The 17268-nt window shown below is 42.9% G+C and overlaps 1 protein-coding gene across 3 annotated transcripts in view; it reads left to right on the top strand.

The window, feature by feature from the left end:
* Positions 1–17268, top strand: part of zzef1 (zinc finger, ZZ-type with EF hand domain 1) — a 242207-nt gene that overhangs the window by 184821 nt on the left and 40118 nt on the right. For 2 of the 3 annotated variants that reach the window (XM_080211009.1, XM_080211011.1), the window contains exons 49-54: positions 709–738; positions 6588–6947; positions 8393–8536; positions 10351–10519; positions 13036–13134; positions 14653–14818. In XM_080211009.1, coding sequence (XP_080067135.1) covers positions 709–738; positions 6588–6947; positions 8393–8536; positions 10351–10519; positions 13036–13134; positions 14653–14818 — 968 coding nt within the window. The remainder of the gene's footprint in view (positions 1–708; positions 739–6587; positions 6948–8392; positions 8537–10350; positions 10520–13035; positions 13135–14652; positions 14819–17268) is intronic. The other variant, XM_080211012.1, reaches the window with a different exon arrangement.

The raw sequence follows: 17268 nt of genomic DNA, 5'->3' as shown, positions 1-17268 counted from the left end.
TTCAAAGATCAGACACACAAGCTGTAGGCCACATGATGCAGTATGGTTCAATTATGCCAAAATGTGGTTTGCCACCTAGCTTATTAAATGTAAAATATTATGCTGTAGTTGTTTGAAAACCCAAATGATCAGTAAAATTTTAGTCCAATAATTCCACAACCGTCTCCTGGGTAACCCTAAAACAAGTGTCCGTGTCCAACATGTACTGCAAAATGTCAATTTCTCCAACATTCGCTATTTCTGTTGGAACTTAGAGAAAACTCTCCATTTACAGAGCACAGTTCTAGCCCCTGATGTTTCCATAGAATGTACAAAATATGTTTTGTAAAAGATGTTCAGCAAATTGAACAGATGCACACTTGCTGTATATGAATGTGTCTATTACATGAAGAAGTTTCATGTCTTTGCAAAATATCCCTAAAGAGAGGTTCTCCCTTCTGAGATTTTTCTTCCCATATATCCCCACTAAAATGGGTTGTCCCACTCCAGCAGCGCCTGAAGGATGTGATTCAGTTGAAGGAAGACTCTACAAGTCAGATAAAATAGTTCCTATTTTCCTATCAAATGATGATGGACTGACTTTGTATTTCCAGCATTTTCTGCTTTCATTTTGAATAACCCATTAATATCTTCTTGTACTAGTTCTGTGGTTAAAATTGCAGCCTTACCCTTGTAACTTGCACTCACCAACGTCACCCCTCTCCACAGCACAAGATCATGGGAAAACTCTGCACACTGGTAAGTGGCCAGTCATTTCCACGTTGAAGAAAGCAAACCTACCTCACCTTGCGCATGCACTAAAATCTAATTTTGTATTTAACTGATTGATACAGCATCAGCTTATGTGCAGCTTGTAAAAAAAAACCTAACATTCCTTTTTTGATTTTCTGTTATCTGCTTATATGCAACTCTGTACGAAAAGAAAATGTACATTGAAATGGACAAAACTTTGCAAACAGATTTTTATATTAAAAGTATGGGCATGCATCATATTCCAACCATGTTGGTCTATTTGGGCTAGCATTAAAATCATAGTTTATATTAGAAATTTGCTAATAGCAGACTTGCATATAAACAGATTGGGTCGCAGTTGATTTTAAGTTTTCTGTGCAAAAACCTTCCCTTTACTGTGCTCCTGGGATAAGGTCTAAACATATTCCCGCTGGCATGAGATTGGTGCTTTGGGTATAGCAATGAGGGTGTATCTGAATGTTCTATCGCCATGTCCCTCAAGGTGGGATGGAAAGTAAGAAGCCAACTGCCCAGAATTTTCCTCTACATTAACATCAAGGTGCTATGACCCCACCTCATTTGTGCTTTAGTGAACGGAAAGCGGTTTCTAATGGTTTTCTGCAGGGCTCAGTGTTGGGTCCCTGCTGTTTGTGACATAATGTGGTTTGGACTTACATAGGGAAGGCATGATTGAAATTTGCCGTTGACTCACAAATCATCTGCGCGGTTGATTGTGAAGAGGATAGCTGTGGACTCAGGAATGATATCAATGGTTTAGTCAAGTGGGTAAGTGGTAAAAAGAATTCAGTCTGGAGAAGGTGAGGTAATGCATTTTGGGAGGCCAAGCAAAGCATGGGAATACTCAGGAAGACATTGAGAGGGGTTGAGGAATGAGCAGGCATGCATGTCCACACGTCCTGAAGGTGACAGGACAGTTGGGTGAGGTGGTAAAGAAAGCATGTGGAATGCTTTTCTTTATTGAGTGAGGTACTGAATATAAGAAGAGAGATGCAATGCTGGAACTATATAAAAAAAACACTGGTTAGGCCACAGCTGGGATTTTGCATACAGTTCTGGTTACCCTGCTATAGGAAGGACATAATTGCTCTGGAGAGAGTACAGAATGTTGCCAGGGCTGGAAAATTGCAGCTACAAGGAAAGGTTAGGTGGGCTAGGGTTGTTTTCCTTAGAACAGAGAAAGCTGAGGGGTGACCTTGATTGACGCTTATAAAATTATGAGTGGCCTAGATACATTAATCAGGGAAGACTTATTTCCCCTAGCGGAGAGGTGAATTACAGGGGGGCACTGATTTAAGGTGACTGGTAGAAGGATTAGAGGGGATATTAGAAAACCTTTTTCACAGAGGGTGTCTGGAATTCACTGCCTGAATTGGTGGTTGAGGCAAAAGCCTGAACTCATTTTGAAGGAATCAGGATCCGAAGTGCTGTAATCTAGAATGCTATTTATGGACTGGGTGCTGGAATGTGGGGTTAGAATGCTAGTTTTGTTTCAGCTGGCCTCTTTCTATGGAGTAAAATGTGCAAGTCTTCAGGAGTTGCATTTATCTGTTTTCCTGGTTTATATGTTCCTCGTCTCTGAATGTTGACGCAGTGTTATGTTTGGTTTTACCAATAGCAAGAACTGGCAAAGTACACATTTATTTATTTGTTATTTATTTATTAGTCGCAAGTAAGGCTTACATTAACACTGCAATGAAATTGTTGTGAAATTCCTCTAGTCGCTGCAGTCCAGCATCTGTTAGGGTCAATGCACCTAACCAGCACATCTTTCAGACTGTGGGAGGAAACCGGAGCACCCAGAGGAAACCCACACAGACACGGGGAGAGCGCGCAAATTCCACGCAGACAGTGACCCAAACTAGGAATCCAACCCGGGTCTCTGGCGCTGTGAAGCAGCAGTGCTAACCATTGTACCACCAAGCCACCCCATCAGTGAGAATGTATTGTTAATTTTTCATTTCTTCTTGTCTTTGCTCTCCCTATTGCAACATGTATTGGGATGCAGGTCTGAGGCTATTTGTTGAAGTGGTTGCACCCAGTGGGCTGACATTTGTTATGATGTGGGTATTTTGACAACAGGCCATAAAGCCTAAATCCACTTGACAGTTTTGCTTTAGAGCTCTATAACCTATCCCCATGAGTTGTCAGTCAATCAGAGGATCGATAGCAGCCTCGTGGCACCACTGTGAGTAATGGTCACAGCGAGGACTGCACTAGGAAGCAGAGAATACCTTGGAAGCAGACTGCATTCCCAAACAGAGAAGAGCCATCTGGGGGCGTCATTGTCAGTCAGGTAGGCCTTGGCTAGTGGGTGAAGGGCTTGGTGAGGGCGGAGGAGATGGGGGCCATTGCTGCGAGGGTACTCCTTAATAGGCTGCAGCGTGCCTGATTAAAAGGACAGCCTATTCATGTCCCTAGATTCTCAGGGAAGCCACCCGAGTTCACAAGGCTGTCTTCCATGCAGCAGGGGACCCAAATGCTGATCGTAAAATGCCAGCGGTGACAGAGGAAGCCATTAATTAGCTACTTCAGTAGTTTGGTTGACTTCTGGGTGAGAGGGATATCCTCCACCTTCTGTGCTGCTGCTAAAATAACATGGCAGCGAGAAGATGACAAGCGTTAGACCATGAGACCCTCTGCACCATCCCTCACCATTTGAGATGCCACCACCCCCCCGCCCCCCAATTGTCCCTCGAGGGTTGGTAATTATTTCCGACCAAGCAGCTACACCACCTAACTCTCTTTATTCAATTAAATTTTCTTGTGAAAATGTTGTGAACATTCGAGTTAAGCATACCAGAAGGACCAGCATTTGTACACTTCTCCCGCAATCAAACTCTGCCATATTTGTCGCGATTTGTTAATTACATGAGTTGGTTTTAGACTCCAGTAACGTGGAGTTGATGTTACTGGACTACTGATTTAGAGGCCTGGAGTAATGAATGTAGACTAATTGACAGACTGAGTTCAGCTTCCAAAAAGACAGCTAGGGATTTTAAAAGTTCAATAAAGTAAATAAATCTGGAATAAAATGCCAGCATTAGTAATGATGGCTAGAAAACAACCAAATTGTCATAACCCACCTCGATCACTGATGTCCTTTACCCAGTCCAGCTAGCCTATATTTGAGTCCAAACTCTCAGTAACATGGGTAACTCATAATTTCCCTCTGAAATGACCAAGCAAGTCTTGCAGTTACATTCAAGAAGGCACCGTACCAGTGTTCTTGAGAGGGTAACAAGGATGGGAACTAAGTGCTGGCCTTGGCAGATGAATAACTTAAAGGACAGCTACATTACATCATAAAGTGCCAACACACAGGGTACAGCAGCTGATTGAGGCACAGACTCACTGCTCAGCCTCATGACTGAGTTCAATATCTCTTCGCTGTTACTGTGGCAGGTTTTGGTCAAGGGGAAGTCTTATGGTACAGTGAACTGGGCAAAGGATAAGGTCTCTCCCCTCGGAAGAGTTACAATGCATCCCAAGCTGCTAGAATGGCAAAATTAAAGCAACGGAAGTAAGACTATATTATGGTAAAATATCTAGAAAATTAAACCAGTCATTTGGCTCAGAAGGATTCCATTGTATTTACTTTAAACCATCAACATCTTGAGGCTTGTATTTAGTTAATTTATAAATTAGCTCCATCAGTGATAAGGAGGGTTGCTGCAGCTGGGATTAAATTCCACAAGTCTGCTCACCTGTAGTACCTCATGAAGCTAACCAATAAACCTGCACCATGAGCACCGGCTGTCCATTCCCCCTTTGGGAACAGTATACACCAATGAGTTCTTCAGCTGACTCGAAGGCTGCAGCAGGAATGATTGGATAGCCACCAGGGGAGGAAATGCTGACTCAGTACAATTTGTTTTTGTAGAATCAGAAAGGACCCTCTTCCACCCCTCGTACACATGGCGGCTCTTTGAAAAAGCTAGCACAGTGGCTAGCACTGCTGCCTTGCAGCGCCAGGGTCCCAGGTTCGATTCCCAGCTTGGGGTCACTGTCTGTGTGTAGTTTGCATGTTCTCCCCGTGTCTGCGTGGGTTTCCTCCAGGTTGCTCTGGTTTCCTCTCGCAGTCTGAAAGACTTTCTGGTTAGGTGCATTGACCCGAACAGGCGCTGGAGTGTGGCCACTAGGGGAATTTCACAGTAACCTCATTGCAGTGTTAATGTAAGCCTTACTTGTGACTAATAAATAAACTCTACTTTACTATTATTCCCAGTGCCCATACCTTTCCTGGGCAAGGTCCATGATTCTTGTTGCGCCCTGTCAGGTCTGTGTGGACCTGCCTTTACCACAAAGCCATCATAGGAGTAGGCATGGGCCAATTAGCTCCTTGAACTTGTTCTGTTATTCAGTGAGGCTGTGGCTGATCTGTGATCTAAATTCATAAACCCACCTTTGCCCTATATCTACTCCTTAATAACTTTGATTAACAAAAATCTATCCATCACAATTGACCTAGCATCAACTGCCTTTTGAGGAAGAAGGGTTCCTTCTTCCTGTGACTTCTATCACTATTTGTGCTCATTTTTAACTGTTCAGCTATGTGCCACTGACTCTTACCAGTGGAAATGGTCCCTCTTTATCTATCTGTTCTGTGCCCTTTAATATCTTGGAAATTTCAATCAGATCATCTCTTAACCTTGTAAATTCCAGAGATCATAACCCTAGTTTGTGTAATATCACCATAGAGTCCAGGTATTAATCTGGTAACTCTGCATTTCCTTCAAGATCAGTGTATTCTTCTAGAATTGAATGCAGTTCTCCAGGTGTGATCTGGCCAGAGCTTAGCATAGCTGCTACCTTCTTGTATTAAATTCCCATAGATATAAAGACCAGCACTCCATTATCTGTTGTGATTAATTTGCGTATCTCTCTATGGCATTCTGATGATCTATGTACCTGTGTCCTCTAGCTATTGATCCTGTTGCAAGTGGAAGCAGTTTAATTTTAGTTTACTCAGTGAAAACCCTTGGTGATTTTGAACATCTTTGTCAGTCTCCCTTAACCTTCTCTGCCCTAAAGACAGCAATCCAAATTTTTCTGGTTCTTCCATCTTCCTGATGTCTTTCATTAGAATGGGACCATTCTAATAATTGTCTTCGCCCTTTCTGAGACATTGGCATCCTTCCTAAAGTGTGCTAGCCAGAATTGAGCACAATAATTCAGCTGGGACTTCACTAGTGTTTTATAAAGGTTTAGCACAATGGCTTTATTTTTGTACTCAACTAAAGGGGTGGCACGGTGGTTAGCATTGCTGTCTCACAGCACCAGGAACCTGGGTTCGATTCCCGGCTTGGGTCACTGTTTGTGTGGTGTTTGCACATTCTCCCTGTGTCTGCGTGGGATTCCTCCGGGTGCTCCGGTTTCCTCCCACAATCCAAAGATGAGCATGTTAGATGGATTGGCTATGCTAAATTGTCCCTTACTGTCAGGGGGATTAGCTAGGGTAAGTGCACGGGGTAATGGGGATAGGGCCTGGGTGGGATTGTGCTCGGTGCATACTCGATGGGCCTCCTTCTGTGCTGTAGGGATTGTATGATTCCATGATAAAGTTTGATCAGTGGCTGGCTGGCAGTATTACAAAGTAAATGATCCGCATTGGGAGACAACTTGAGATTACTTTGATTTGTTTATCCCTAACATGGAAATCTCCGATCTCTGAGGTTTCCGGAATGCAAATTCTTTGAAGGATTGTAAAATGATTATGAACACACAAACAGTTGATGAATAGCCGAGGTTTACTTGAAATTATTTTCGGATTTGACTAATGATTTTGTGCATTTTTTAAATGTTGGTAGCTGAATCTAACCTGTCTGTTTTAACAGTCCAAGCCTTTGCGATGTGAGAAGGCAACAGAGGAGACCAACCCTGTGACACAGAAACTCATAACCAACACTGAAAGTGATTTACAGCTCAGCTTTGCCAAACAGCGACGGACTAAAAGCTCCATGCTGCTGCATAAAGAGCTCGACATGCGCAGCAAAAGGACAGCGCGCGACTACCTGTACAAAGTCAACGAAGCCATCTCCATATTGTACGCCAGGCATGTGCTCGCTTCTCTGTTAGCCGAGTGGCCAAGTGACGTGCCGATCACGGAGGAAGTGCTGGGTCTCAGCTGTCCATCTCACATGGCCTACATACTTGACTTGCTCATGCAACTTGAGGAAAAGCAGCTTTGGGAAAAGGTTGGTGATGAGTGTTCAGGCTTGCGAGCTTGGTCAGTGCTAAGCAGCGTTTTAGTAAGACATGGTTATCTATCCAAAGATGTCTTCATGTCTTTCCTTGGAGCAATGGACAGATTCACAGGTTGACGAAGAGTTTTTTAAATTTATTCATGGGATGTGAGCCACGTTGGCTGGACCAGCACTTATTGTCATTCCCTGAGGGCAGTTAAGAGTCGACCATTTTTCTGTGGGACTGGAGATCAGATCTATAGATCAGCCTGGGTTAGGATGGCAGATTTCCTTCCCTAAGGGGGCATTAGGGAACCAGATGGGTTTTTGCAACACAGCAATGATTTCATGGTCATCATTATACTTTTAATTCCAGATTTTTATTGAATTCAAATTTCACCGCGGTGGGATTTGAACCAGGGTCCCCAGAGCATTACCCTGAGTCTCTGGATTGCTAGTCCAGTGACGATACCATTATACCACTGCCAGGTGGGTTTTCATTGACTTCCAAAGACCATATGATGAATGGTGTTGGGGTGAGGCCAGAATATCTCCTGGGTATCATCACAGTATTCAGCGCTGTGGTCTCTACTAGCCACAACTGTCCAAAGTGGGGTTTGAAGTCTGAAGCAGGAAGGCCAGCACTGAGCCAAAGGCTTGCTTCTCTGTCAGGCAGAATACAAAGAAATCACCAGAGAAAGCAGAACTTGTTGTTTAAAAAATGACTTTCGTTTCTATAATAATTGTCAGGACATTCTTTAAAATGCTTTTAAAGTAATTGGGGTGACATTGATGTAGGGCTGATGTCACTGGACTAGCTAATTCTCTGGGGACACGGGTTCCAATCCTACCTCAAGCACTGGTGTCTGGAATTAAAAGCTAGAATATAAAGCCTTTATCGATTCTTGTAAAAAAAAACCCATCTAGTTCACTCATGTTCTTCAAGGAAGGAAATCTCCCGTCTTTACCTGATCTGGCCGACTCGTGACTTCAGATCCACCGCAATGACTCTTAATTGCCCTCTGAAATGGTCCAGCAAACTGCTCACTTCTTGGGAAGAGATGGGCAACAATTTCTCAACCTGTCATCCCATGAAAGAAGGAGAAGTAAGGCGCTGTTGTAATGTAGGCAACTGTCTTATTTTTCTATTTCCCATCTTGCCCCTCTCCCTGCACTTTGTCTCTCCCCATAATATATAATGTTCAATATAATCAAACATCCACATGGAGAAAACAAATCTTTGATCAGATTTACTGGTCCTCAGTACAAGTAAATTCAAATTGCTAAAATAAGAGGAACCATGAGTAGAAAATCACACAATCAGACCACACGTTTTATCCTATTCCTAATATTATCACGAGTTGGAGCTTTCTTATTATGTATTCCTCACCTTTTTACCTGTACAATTTACTTCCTGTGTTACGTATATGCTATTTTCTTTTCCTTATTTGCATCAGATTCTGCAGAAAGTGCTGCTCGGTTGTAGTGAGAAGATGCTGGCGTCTCTGGCTGTGACTGCCTGTCAGTTTATGGAAGAACCAGGAATGGATGTCCAAGTCAGGGAGTCCAAGCATCCCTATGACAACAATGCTACAATCGAGGTGTTGCAGCAGCTTTAATATGTATTGTGGAAGAGGGCTGGGCTGCCAATAGATGATGAGTCTTTGGTGTAAATAATGACCTGAAACCATGACAGAACAAGGCCGCACAGTTCCTGTGTCGTTTGACGAGCAACAAAACGCAATTTATTCAGCGGCCAGCATTCTCCGGCTGTTCACGACTCACCGCCGCAGCCAGTGAGAACGGCGAATTTGGCCGATCAGCCGATCTCCGTTCACTGCAGCAGAACTGGAGATTCCCGGTCGTGGGCAAGGTCGGAGAATCCGGCCTGATGTCTATCAAATCTGCAGGGCATTCAAAAGCAGTGTTGTAATGTGGCAAATATGTTCACCCATTGGTGCACAGCTAGCTCCCAGACACAGCAATGAATAAATGATGAATTAAATAGTCTTCCGTGGAGTTGGTTGGAAGGATATATGTCTGACCAAAAGGACTCCCCTGCACATGATCAGAGTTCCATGGAGTCTTTTGCATTGACCAGATAGGCCACCAACCTAACATCTCATCTGGAACTCTGGAATGTCATGTGAGATTATGTGCTCAAGTCTCTGGAATGGGACTCTCAACTTGGGTGTTGGGTGGGGGAAGGGTGGAAATGCTACCAAATGAGTCATGGCTGGTGCCCAATGCCACAGAGAATGTGTTGGTAATTATAGATGAAGTGAAATGGGATGATGTCGTGGAAGATCTTTCTGATTGGGTCATTGTCTCCCATCGAAATGATGCGGCAATCTTAATTAGAACCAGAGCAACAAAAAAACGCACTTGAAAATAAAAAGCATTGCTGGTCTTAAGAGTCTGTCATGCCCTAAATCATGTCAGTGAGGAGGAGGGAGAGAGGCTGCATAGGAATATATGGATGAGTTAAGTGATTGTGCAAGAAGATGGCAGATGGATTATAACATGGGGGAGTGTGAAATTATCCATTTTGGTAGAAAGAGTGAAGAGGCAGAATGTATTTAAAAGGAAAGGGACTAGTAATTGACATTCAGTGGGATTTGGATATTCTGTATATAAATCACAAAGTTAACTTGTAGGTTCAACCAACAAATGGTATTTTAACCTTTATTGCACTGATCGCGTTGAAACGTGTAAAATTCTTTGAGAGCTTGACAGCACAGATGCTGTGCGGCTGTCTCCACTGGCTGGAGAGTGTAGAAGTAACGATCATACTCTCAGGTAAGGGGATCGGTTGTTTAGAATGGGGATGAGAATTTACCACACTCAGAATTGTGAAGCTTTGTCATTCTCTATCCAAGAGGGTTGTGGGTGCTCAGCAGTTGAGTATGTTCAAGGCTGAGTACTATAGCTCCCTGGGCACTAAGGAAATCGAGCGATATGTATAATGGTGGGAATGTGAAGTTGAGATGGAAATGCAGCTGTGACCTTATTGAATGGCAGAGCAGACTCAAGGAGCCATAAGGCCGACTACCGTCTTTTCCAGTTAGTTAAAAGTTAGTTGAACGGTGAGGAAGATGGGATTGACGTGCTCATATCATAGCCGTGACTACATTTTAACAAATCTAGAAATGGGGAAGAACTGTCCCAATAGAACATAATTCAATATATAAACTTCCCCTCGAACATACAAACATTAGGGCAACCTATTCAGAAAAATGCAAGCCATAGCTTCTTGGTAATCTTTATTCGTGGCACTTAGCCATAAATAATGGTTTATCAGTTTTTATGCAGCACTTTGTGTGTTTCTGTTCCAAAGGTTTGGCAGATTAAGAATCTATGGGAACAATGACCAACCATCCAGTAAAAGCTAAATAAGTTTTCCTTTTACCTTTAGGACAAAGTTCACATCCCTGGTGCTATTTACCTGTCTGTGAAATTTGACCCTCGTTGTGTATCTGAGGATGGCTGTGATGAATTGTTGATGTCCAGTAGTAGTGACTACAAGCAAGATCGTCATATGTTCAGTGGATCATCACACAAGTGGATTGACTTTGATATTCCAGGTAAAATTTTCATTCAATCTGTAAGTCATGGTTTCAGGTCAGTGTGTCCTGATCAGGGTACAGTTTGGAATATTTGATTAATGTTTTGCATTAAAGTGTGATCCATACACAATCAGAATCACTCTGCACATGGTACAGTGGTTAGCACTGCTGCCTTACAGTGCCTGGTTCTTGGATTCGATTCTGGCCTTGGGTGACTACAGACTCCACACAGGCATTTGGTTTAATTTATTATTGTCACATGTATTAGTATGCAGTGAAAAGTATTGTTTCTTGCATGCTGTTTAGACAAAGCATACTGTTCATAGCGAAGGAAAGACAAGGGTGCAGGATGTAGTGTTACAATCATAGAGTACAGGGAAAGATCAACTTATATAGAATCATAGAATCCGACAGTGCAGAAAGAGACCATTCAGCTATCGAGTCTGCAGCAACCACAATCCCACTCAGGCCCTATCTCCATAACCTCATGTATTTACCCTAGCTAGTTCCTCTGCACTAAAGGGCAATTTAACATGGCCAATCCACCTAACCCACACATTTTTGGATAGTGGGAGGAAACTGGAGCACCCGGAGGAAACCCACACAGACACAAGGAGAATATGCAAACTCCACACAGACAGTGACCCAAGCCAGGAATCGAACCCAGGTCCCTGGCACTGTGAGGCAGCAGTGCTACCTTGCCACCCATATGAAGCAGGTTGCACCCAAGTTCAGGAGAGGACATTCTGAGTATTGCCAGCATTTACTGTTTTTATTTCAGACTGCCAGCATTTGCAGTATTTTGCTTTTGCATTACAATTTATGTCTTTGTACTGTCACAAAAAAAAGACAACATGGCCAAAGATATGAAGGTCAGGTGGACTGGCCAAACTAAATTGCCCCTTAGTCTCCCAACATGTGTAGCTTAGGGAGATTAGCGGGGTAAATATTTGGGGTTACGGGGATAGGGTCTGGGTATGATAGGCTGTCAGAGTACAGATATGATGGGCTGAATGGCCTCCTATACTGGAGGGATTCTATCTAACTAATTCAGTCCAATGGGCCAAACTCAACTTTCCAACAAAGTACAATCTCTCTTCACCTTGCCATGCTGTTAGAACAGTATGTTTTGTGACCCATGTACCTGACTTTTAAATTCTTGCTCACAGTCGCCATAGAGACCAAAAAGGGATAAAACACTCATCTGTGATGTCTCTGAACAAACAGGCAAGGTTAGCAGATTATCTGCTAGGGCATTCTGTGAAAGAACTTTAGTCTAGTACATTCGCAGGATGTGGTCATCACTGGTAAGGTCAGAATTTAATATCATCCCCAGGAGTTACAACAAAGTTTCTTACTGAGCCCCGACAGAGAGCAAATAAAAGTTAAATACTCTGATATGGGACTGGAGTCACAGGCCAGACTAAGTATTGAGCCAGTTAAGACAATCTAATAGCTGAATGGTCAATCTTTTATTTAAATTGAGTTCAGATTCTCAAATTGGTGGGATTTGATTTAAGTGGATTATTGACCCAGTAACGAACTCCTACACCATTGTACTCTGGTTATTTTGTTCACCGATTCACAGCTCAGCGTGGGGCTATCGTGACTAGCCTCCTTTGCTTAAAAAAAACATATCTTCAGACTACCTGTCAGTGTTCCACTTGCAAAGAGGTTACTGGAAGACAATCACAGAATTGTTATAGTACACAAGGTGACCATTCAGCCCATCAAGACTGCACCAGCGCTCCGAATGACCAATTCACTTCAGTGCCGTTCCTATATCTTCTCCTGTAATCCTGCACATTCTTCCTTTCCAAATAGATAGCTAGTTCCCTTTTGATCGCTTCAATTAAACCATCACTTTATTTGCCAGTGTATTCAGATCCTAACCACTCACTGTGTGAAAAAGTTTTTCTTGCGTTGCTGTTGGCTCTTTTGCTCATTATTTTAAATCTGTGCCCTCACGCCAATCCTTCCACCCATGGGAACAGTTTATTTTCCCGATCGCCTGTGTCCAGACCCCTCCTTGTTAAATCTCCTCCCAGCTTTCTCTGCATTGAAAACAGCACCAACTTCTCCAATTGATCTTTGATACCTAAACCATCATGCAGATGGGTTGAATATTTTGTATTTGAGTACATTTTCACCAAAGAATGGTGAAGCATGGATGATGGTTACCAGTTCATGTCTTAAATCCAAAAATTAAACTTTGAAGTACGAATTGGCAGGCTTAGAAACATAGAAAAACTACAGCACAAATAGGCCCTTCGGCCCACAAGTTGCGCTGATCATATCTCTACCTACTAGGCTTACCTATAACCCTCAATCCTATTAAGCCCCATGTACTCATCCAGAAGTCTCTTAAAAGACCCTATTGAATTTGCCTCCACCACCACCACTGGCAGCCAATTCCACTCACCCACCACCCTGTGGTCTGTCACATTTTTTGTATGCTGATTTTCCACAATGGCAGTGAATACTGGTAGCATTCTTACCTGTTAGAATGACTAGTTTTTTTTTATTTCTTCTAGGTGACACACTATATTACAGGTTCACATCGGACCTGGATACCAATGATTGGGGTTATAAGTTCACAGTGACAGGAGGCCACCGTGGGCGGTTCCTGACTGGTGAGTGCATGTGTGAGATAAAATAACATACTTTCTCTCTATTATCTTTTCTCATTCGTTTTTGTTTACTCCCACTGACTTCTCACTTATCTCGTTTTCCAGTTCATCCCCTTCCAAGTTCATTGTCTGTTCTCTCTCCTATTCTCTTTCATCACTTTCTGCCATTTCTGTCCTACTCTTTTCGGTTCTGTCCTTCTGCTCTTGTGTTTCCTATTTACTAATGCTCTCTCTATCTGTGTCCTTTTTTTTCTCTATAGCCTATGTTGATTCTTGCTCTTTCCCCCCTGTTCTTCCTCTCTCCCCCCTGTTCTTCCTCTCTGTCTTCATCCATGACTTTGCTACCTCAAGGTGACTAATCTAACCAATCCCTGGCTGATCTCTCATGTTCTACTGTCCTATAAACTTGGTGTCATCCATTTCCTGATCATTTTCATTCATCACCCCTGATCGCTGACCTACACTGGCTCCTGGAGGAGCAACATCACAATTTTAAAATTCTCATCCTTATTTTCAAATCCCTCCCAAGAGCTTCTTCCTGTCTTTGTAATCTTCAGTTCCTGTCAAGATATAGGCAACCCTCTATTGCTGGTCACTTGAGCATCCCTGGCAATAATACTCGATCATTAGTGTTTTCAGCTCCCTGGGCCCTCAACGCTGGAATTCCCTCCCTAAACTTCTCTCCCTCTCTACCTCACTTTACACTTTTAACACATGCCTTAAAAACCTGCTTCTATGACTAAACTTTTGATCATCCTTGTACCTCCTTTCATGGCTCTGTGTCAAATTTTATTTTATGAAACTTCTTAGGACATTTTATTATGTTAAAGACGCTATAAATGGCAGCTTTGAGAAAGGGTCATCTGAACTTGAAACGTCAGTTCTTCTCTCCTTACAGATGCTGCCAGACCTGCTGTGATTTTCTAGCATTTGCAGTAATTTGCTTTTATAAATGCAAGTTGTTGTTGTTCTCCCATCCCCCCTCCTGTAAACGCCTTCCTTGATCTCTGCACTCATCCCCTCTCGCTATATTCCTCTTATTTTCGGTTCTGTATTTTCTCCCACATCCTCAAATCTGTTCAATGGCGAATACTCAGACCTCGCGCACAGAATTGCAAACCTATGTTTTTGACACTGCGGCCAAGTAAGCATGGTGAATTAATCTTAATTTGCTTTAGAATTGGTAATACAGCAAGAATCTATCTTGAATTTACTTGCACTATTTGTCTTTGGAGCTTTTCCTCATCCATAGACCTTGTTTTATATCCTATTTGCTCCACTAATTGGAGGAGTTCGATGCACAAAGGGATTAAAACGATTTTGTGTACAATGTGATGGAGGTTTATTTCGATGTAACTCTTAGCCCATTTGCCTGTTCCTTCAAATGCTTGATGGCAGTGTCACATTGCAGTGTGTGGGTGCTGCTTTATTGGTTACATGGTGCAGTTGAATCTCTGTGTTTCTGAGCTCCGTTCCTGCAGTAATATCTTGTTACTCATTCCTCTCTTTCTCTTTCTGAAGGGTTTGAGATACTCAAGCAAATGCTGTCAGAGGAGAGGATTCTTCCACACCTGCCGCTAGCTGAAATTTGGGAATGGCAAGTGGGTGTGGCTTGTCAGCAGATGGGACATCAACGATTAAAGGCAGTTCATCTACTTCTGAAGATATTACAGTGCACCTTTCACAGGTACATTAGCAGGCCTGAAGCAGAGGGTTCAATTCCTATTGACGTGTATTTATTACTTGTTAAAATTGCTGAGTTGTCCGTTTATTGTCTAGAGAAGTGAGTGCAGGTCAGTTGGACAGAGACTGGTAAGTGATCTCAGATTCTCTTATGACACATAAAGGAACCCATTCTTTGCATTAAAATAAGCAACATACTTTGGATGCTGGATTCTGAAACAAGAACGGAGGATGCTGCAAAACCTCAGCAGGCCTGCCTGGCATCATCTGTAAGGAGAGAAAGCAGAGTCAATGCTTTTAGTCCTTTTGGCTCTTCATCAGAACTGGAGAATGTGTTGGAGATTGAAATGCCGCTGTAGAGATTGTAACAAGATGTAGCACCTATAAGAACAGAAGATAGTCTGGTGTGGGAGGGGAGGGGGATTTTGCATTGAGGCAATACATGTATGGGTTTAAGATGGAGGAGAAAGGTCACAGTCTAAAGCTGCTGAACTCAACGCTGTGCCCTGAGGGCTACAGTGTGCCTAACTGAAAGAGAAAATGCTGCTCCTCCAGCTTGCGTAGCCTCAAGGGGAACTTCCAAGTGGTAGTGTTTCCATGCGCCTGCTGCCCTCGTCCTTTGAGGCAACAGTCATGGGTTTAGAAGGTGCCTAAGGACCTTGAGGAACATTCGGCAGGCTCAGTAGGCTGTTGAATAATAATGATGCCCTTGTATAGTGCACTGGCTTAGTATTCTGCTTTGGTGTTGGGCACAGAGAGAGAGATATGGTCCTGTCCCCAGCATTGGTACCTGTTGTTTGATGTTAAAATGACCTAGTCCAAAAAGATTTTTCATAAATCTGAATGTTTAGCAGGATTTATATGGGTCAGTCCAGGCTGCATTTCTTCCTTTTAGTCTGCAGCCGTCATTGAAACATTATGAAGGTATTTATACAGTTAACTGTCAAAATGTCATCTTCATTGTGGTGAAGCCTGCTAAATGCCATCTGGTCAATGCAGAAAAATACTGGCCTTCAAAGAATATACCTGAAAATTTTCTTTGCAAATTGATCCTATTTACTTCTAAGTAACTGATCTCAAATGGAGCTCTGTTGAGATCCCCCACACTTATTACATTTCTTTTGTTATAAATGCCAATAACTTACATTTTTAGTGCCCGTTTATAGGATGTGCATGTCACTGGCTAGGCTAGCGTTTATTGTCTATTCCGAATTACCTTTGGGAATGTGATAGTGAGCTGCCTTCTTGAACCGCTGCAGCCCCTGTGGTATAGATCTGTCTGGATTCATTATATTGACTTTGTACTGTTTAATACAACTGCCCCATTTCAGGGGGCAGTTAAGAATCAACCACATTGCTGTGGATCTGGAGTCACATGTAGGTCAGACCGGGTAAGGATGGCAGATTTCCTTCCCTAAAGGACATTGATGAACCAGGCGGGTTTTTATGGCAATCAACAATGGTTTCATGGTCATCATTATATTTTTAGTTCCAGATTTTTATTGAATTCAGATTCCAAGACCTTCCATAGTGGGATTCGAACCATGTATTACTCTGGGTCTCTAATTCAATGAGAATATCATTATACCACCACCACCTCTCTGAATTTCTTCTTGAATGTTCTGCTCAACAGCATAACTGCTGTAGGGGGTCTATAAACTATCCCATCTGCATTTTCTAACCCTAGATAGTCTTCATCTCCCTGCCCATACTGATTCTACTTACTGATCTTCTGAGCCAAGATCTTTTCTCACTACTTGTATTATCCTTTGATATCAGGGCGATTCTTCTTCATTTCCATTCTGCCGGTCTTTTGGAAATGTTGTGTACCAAAAAATATGTATTTCATAACCTTGGTCACATTGCAAGTGTAAAGCCATAATGACATTAGGGTAATTGAGATGGGTTTCTGCTCCTGATCTTTGACTATCCTCTATTCAGGTGGGGGTAAGAGTCCCACTTCCTCAGTTACGTTGGGGTGTAGTCAGTGGCCATGAGAGGTTACAGTAATCAGGAGCCAACAACTGACTGGAAAAATGACCAGGGTACTGTAGTTTAATTAAATAATCCAGAAGTCTGACCTAACGGCACGGTAGCACAGTGGTCAGCACTGCTGCTTCACAGCTCCAGGGTCCTGGGTTCGATTCCCGGCTCGGGTCACTGTCTGTGTGGAGATTGCACATTTTCCTCGTGTCTGTGTGGGTTTCCTCCAGGTACTCCGGTTTCCTCCCACAGTCCAAAGATATGCGGGTTAGGTTGATTGGCTGTGTTTAAAAGAAAAAATGCCCCTGTCCTGAGATGTGTAGGTTAGAGGGATTAGTGGGTATAATATGTAGGGATATGGGGGTAGGGCCTGGGTGGGATTGCGGTCGGTGCAGACTCGATGGGCTGAAGGGCCTCTTTCTGCACTGTAGGGTTTCTATGATTCTATGAACAATTCTGAGAACACAAGTC

This window comes from Carcharhinus amblyrhynchos, chromosome 23, assembly GCF_965287045.1.
Source record: "Carcharhinus amblyrhynchos chromosome 23, sCarAmb.v2.hapA, whole genome shotgun sequence".
In the NCBI taxonomy this organism is placed as follows: domain Eukaryota; kingdom Metazoa; phylum Chordata; class Chondrichthyes; order Carcharhiniformes; family Carcharhinidae; genus Carcharhinus; species Carcharhinus amblyrhynchos.
The sequence above is the reverse complement of the archived record's forward strand: the minus strand, read 5'-3'. Positions and strand labels throughout refer to the sequence as shown.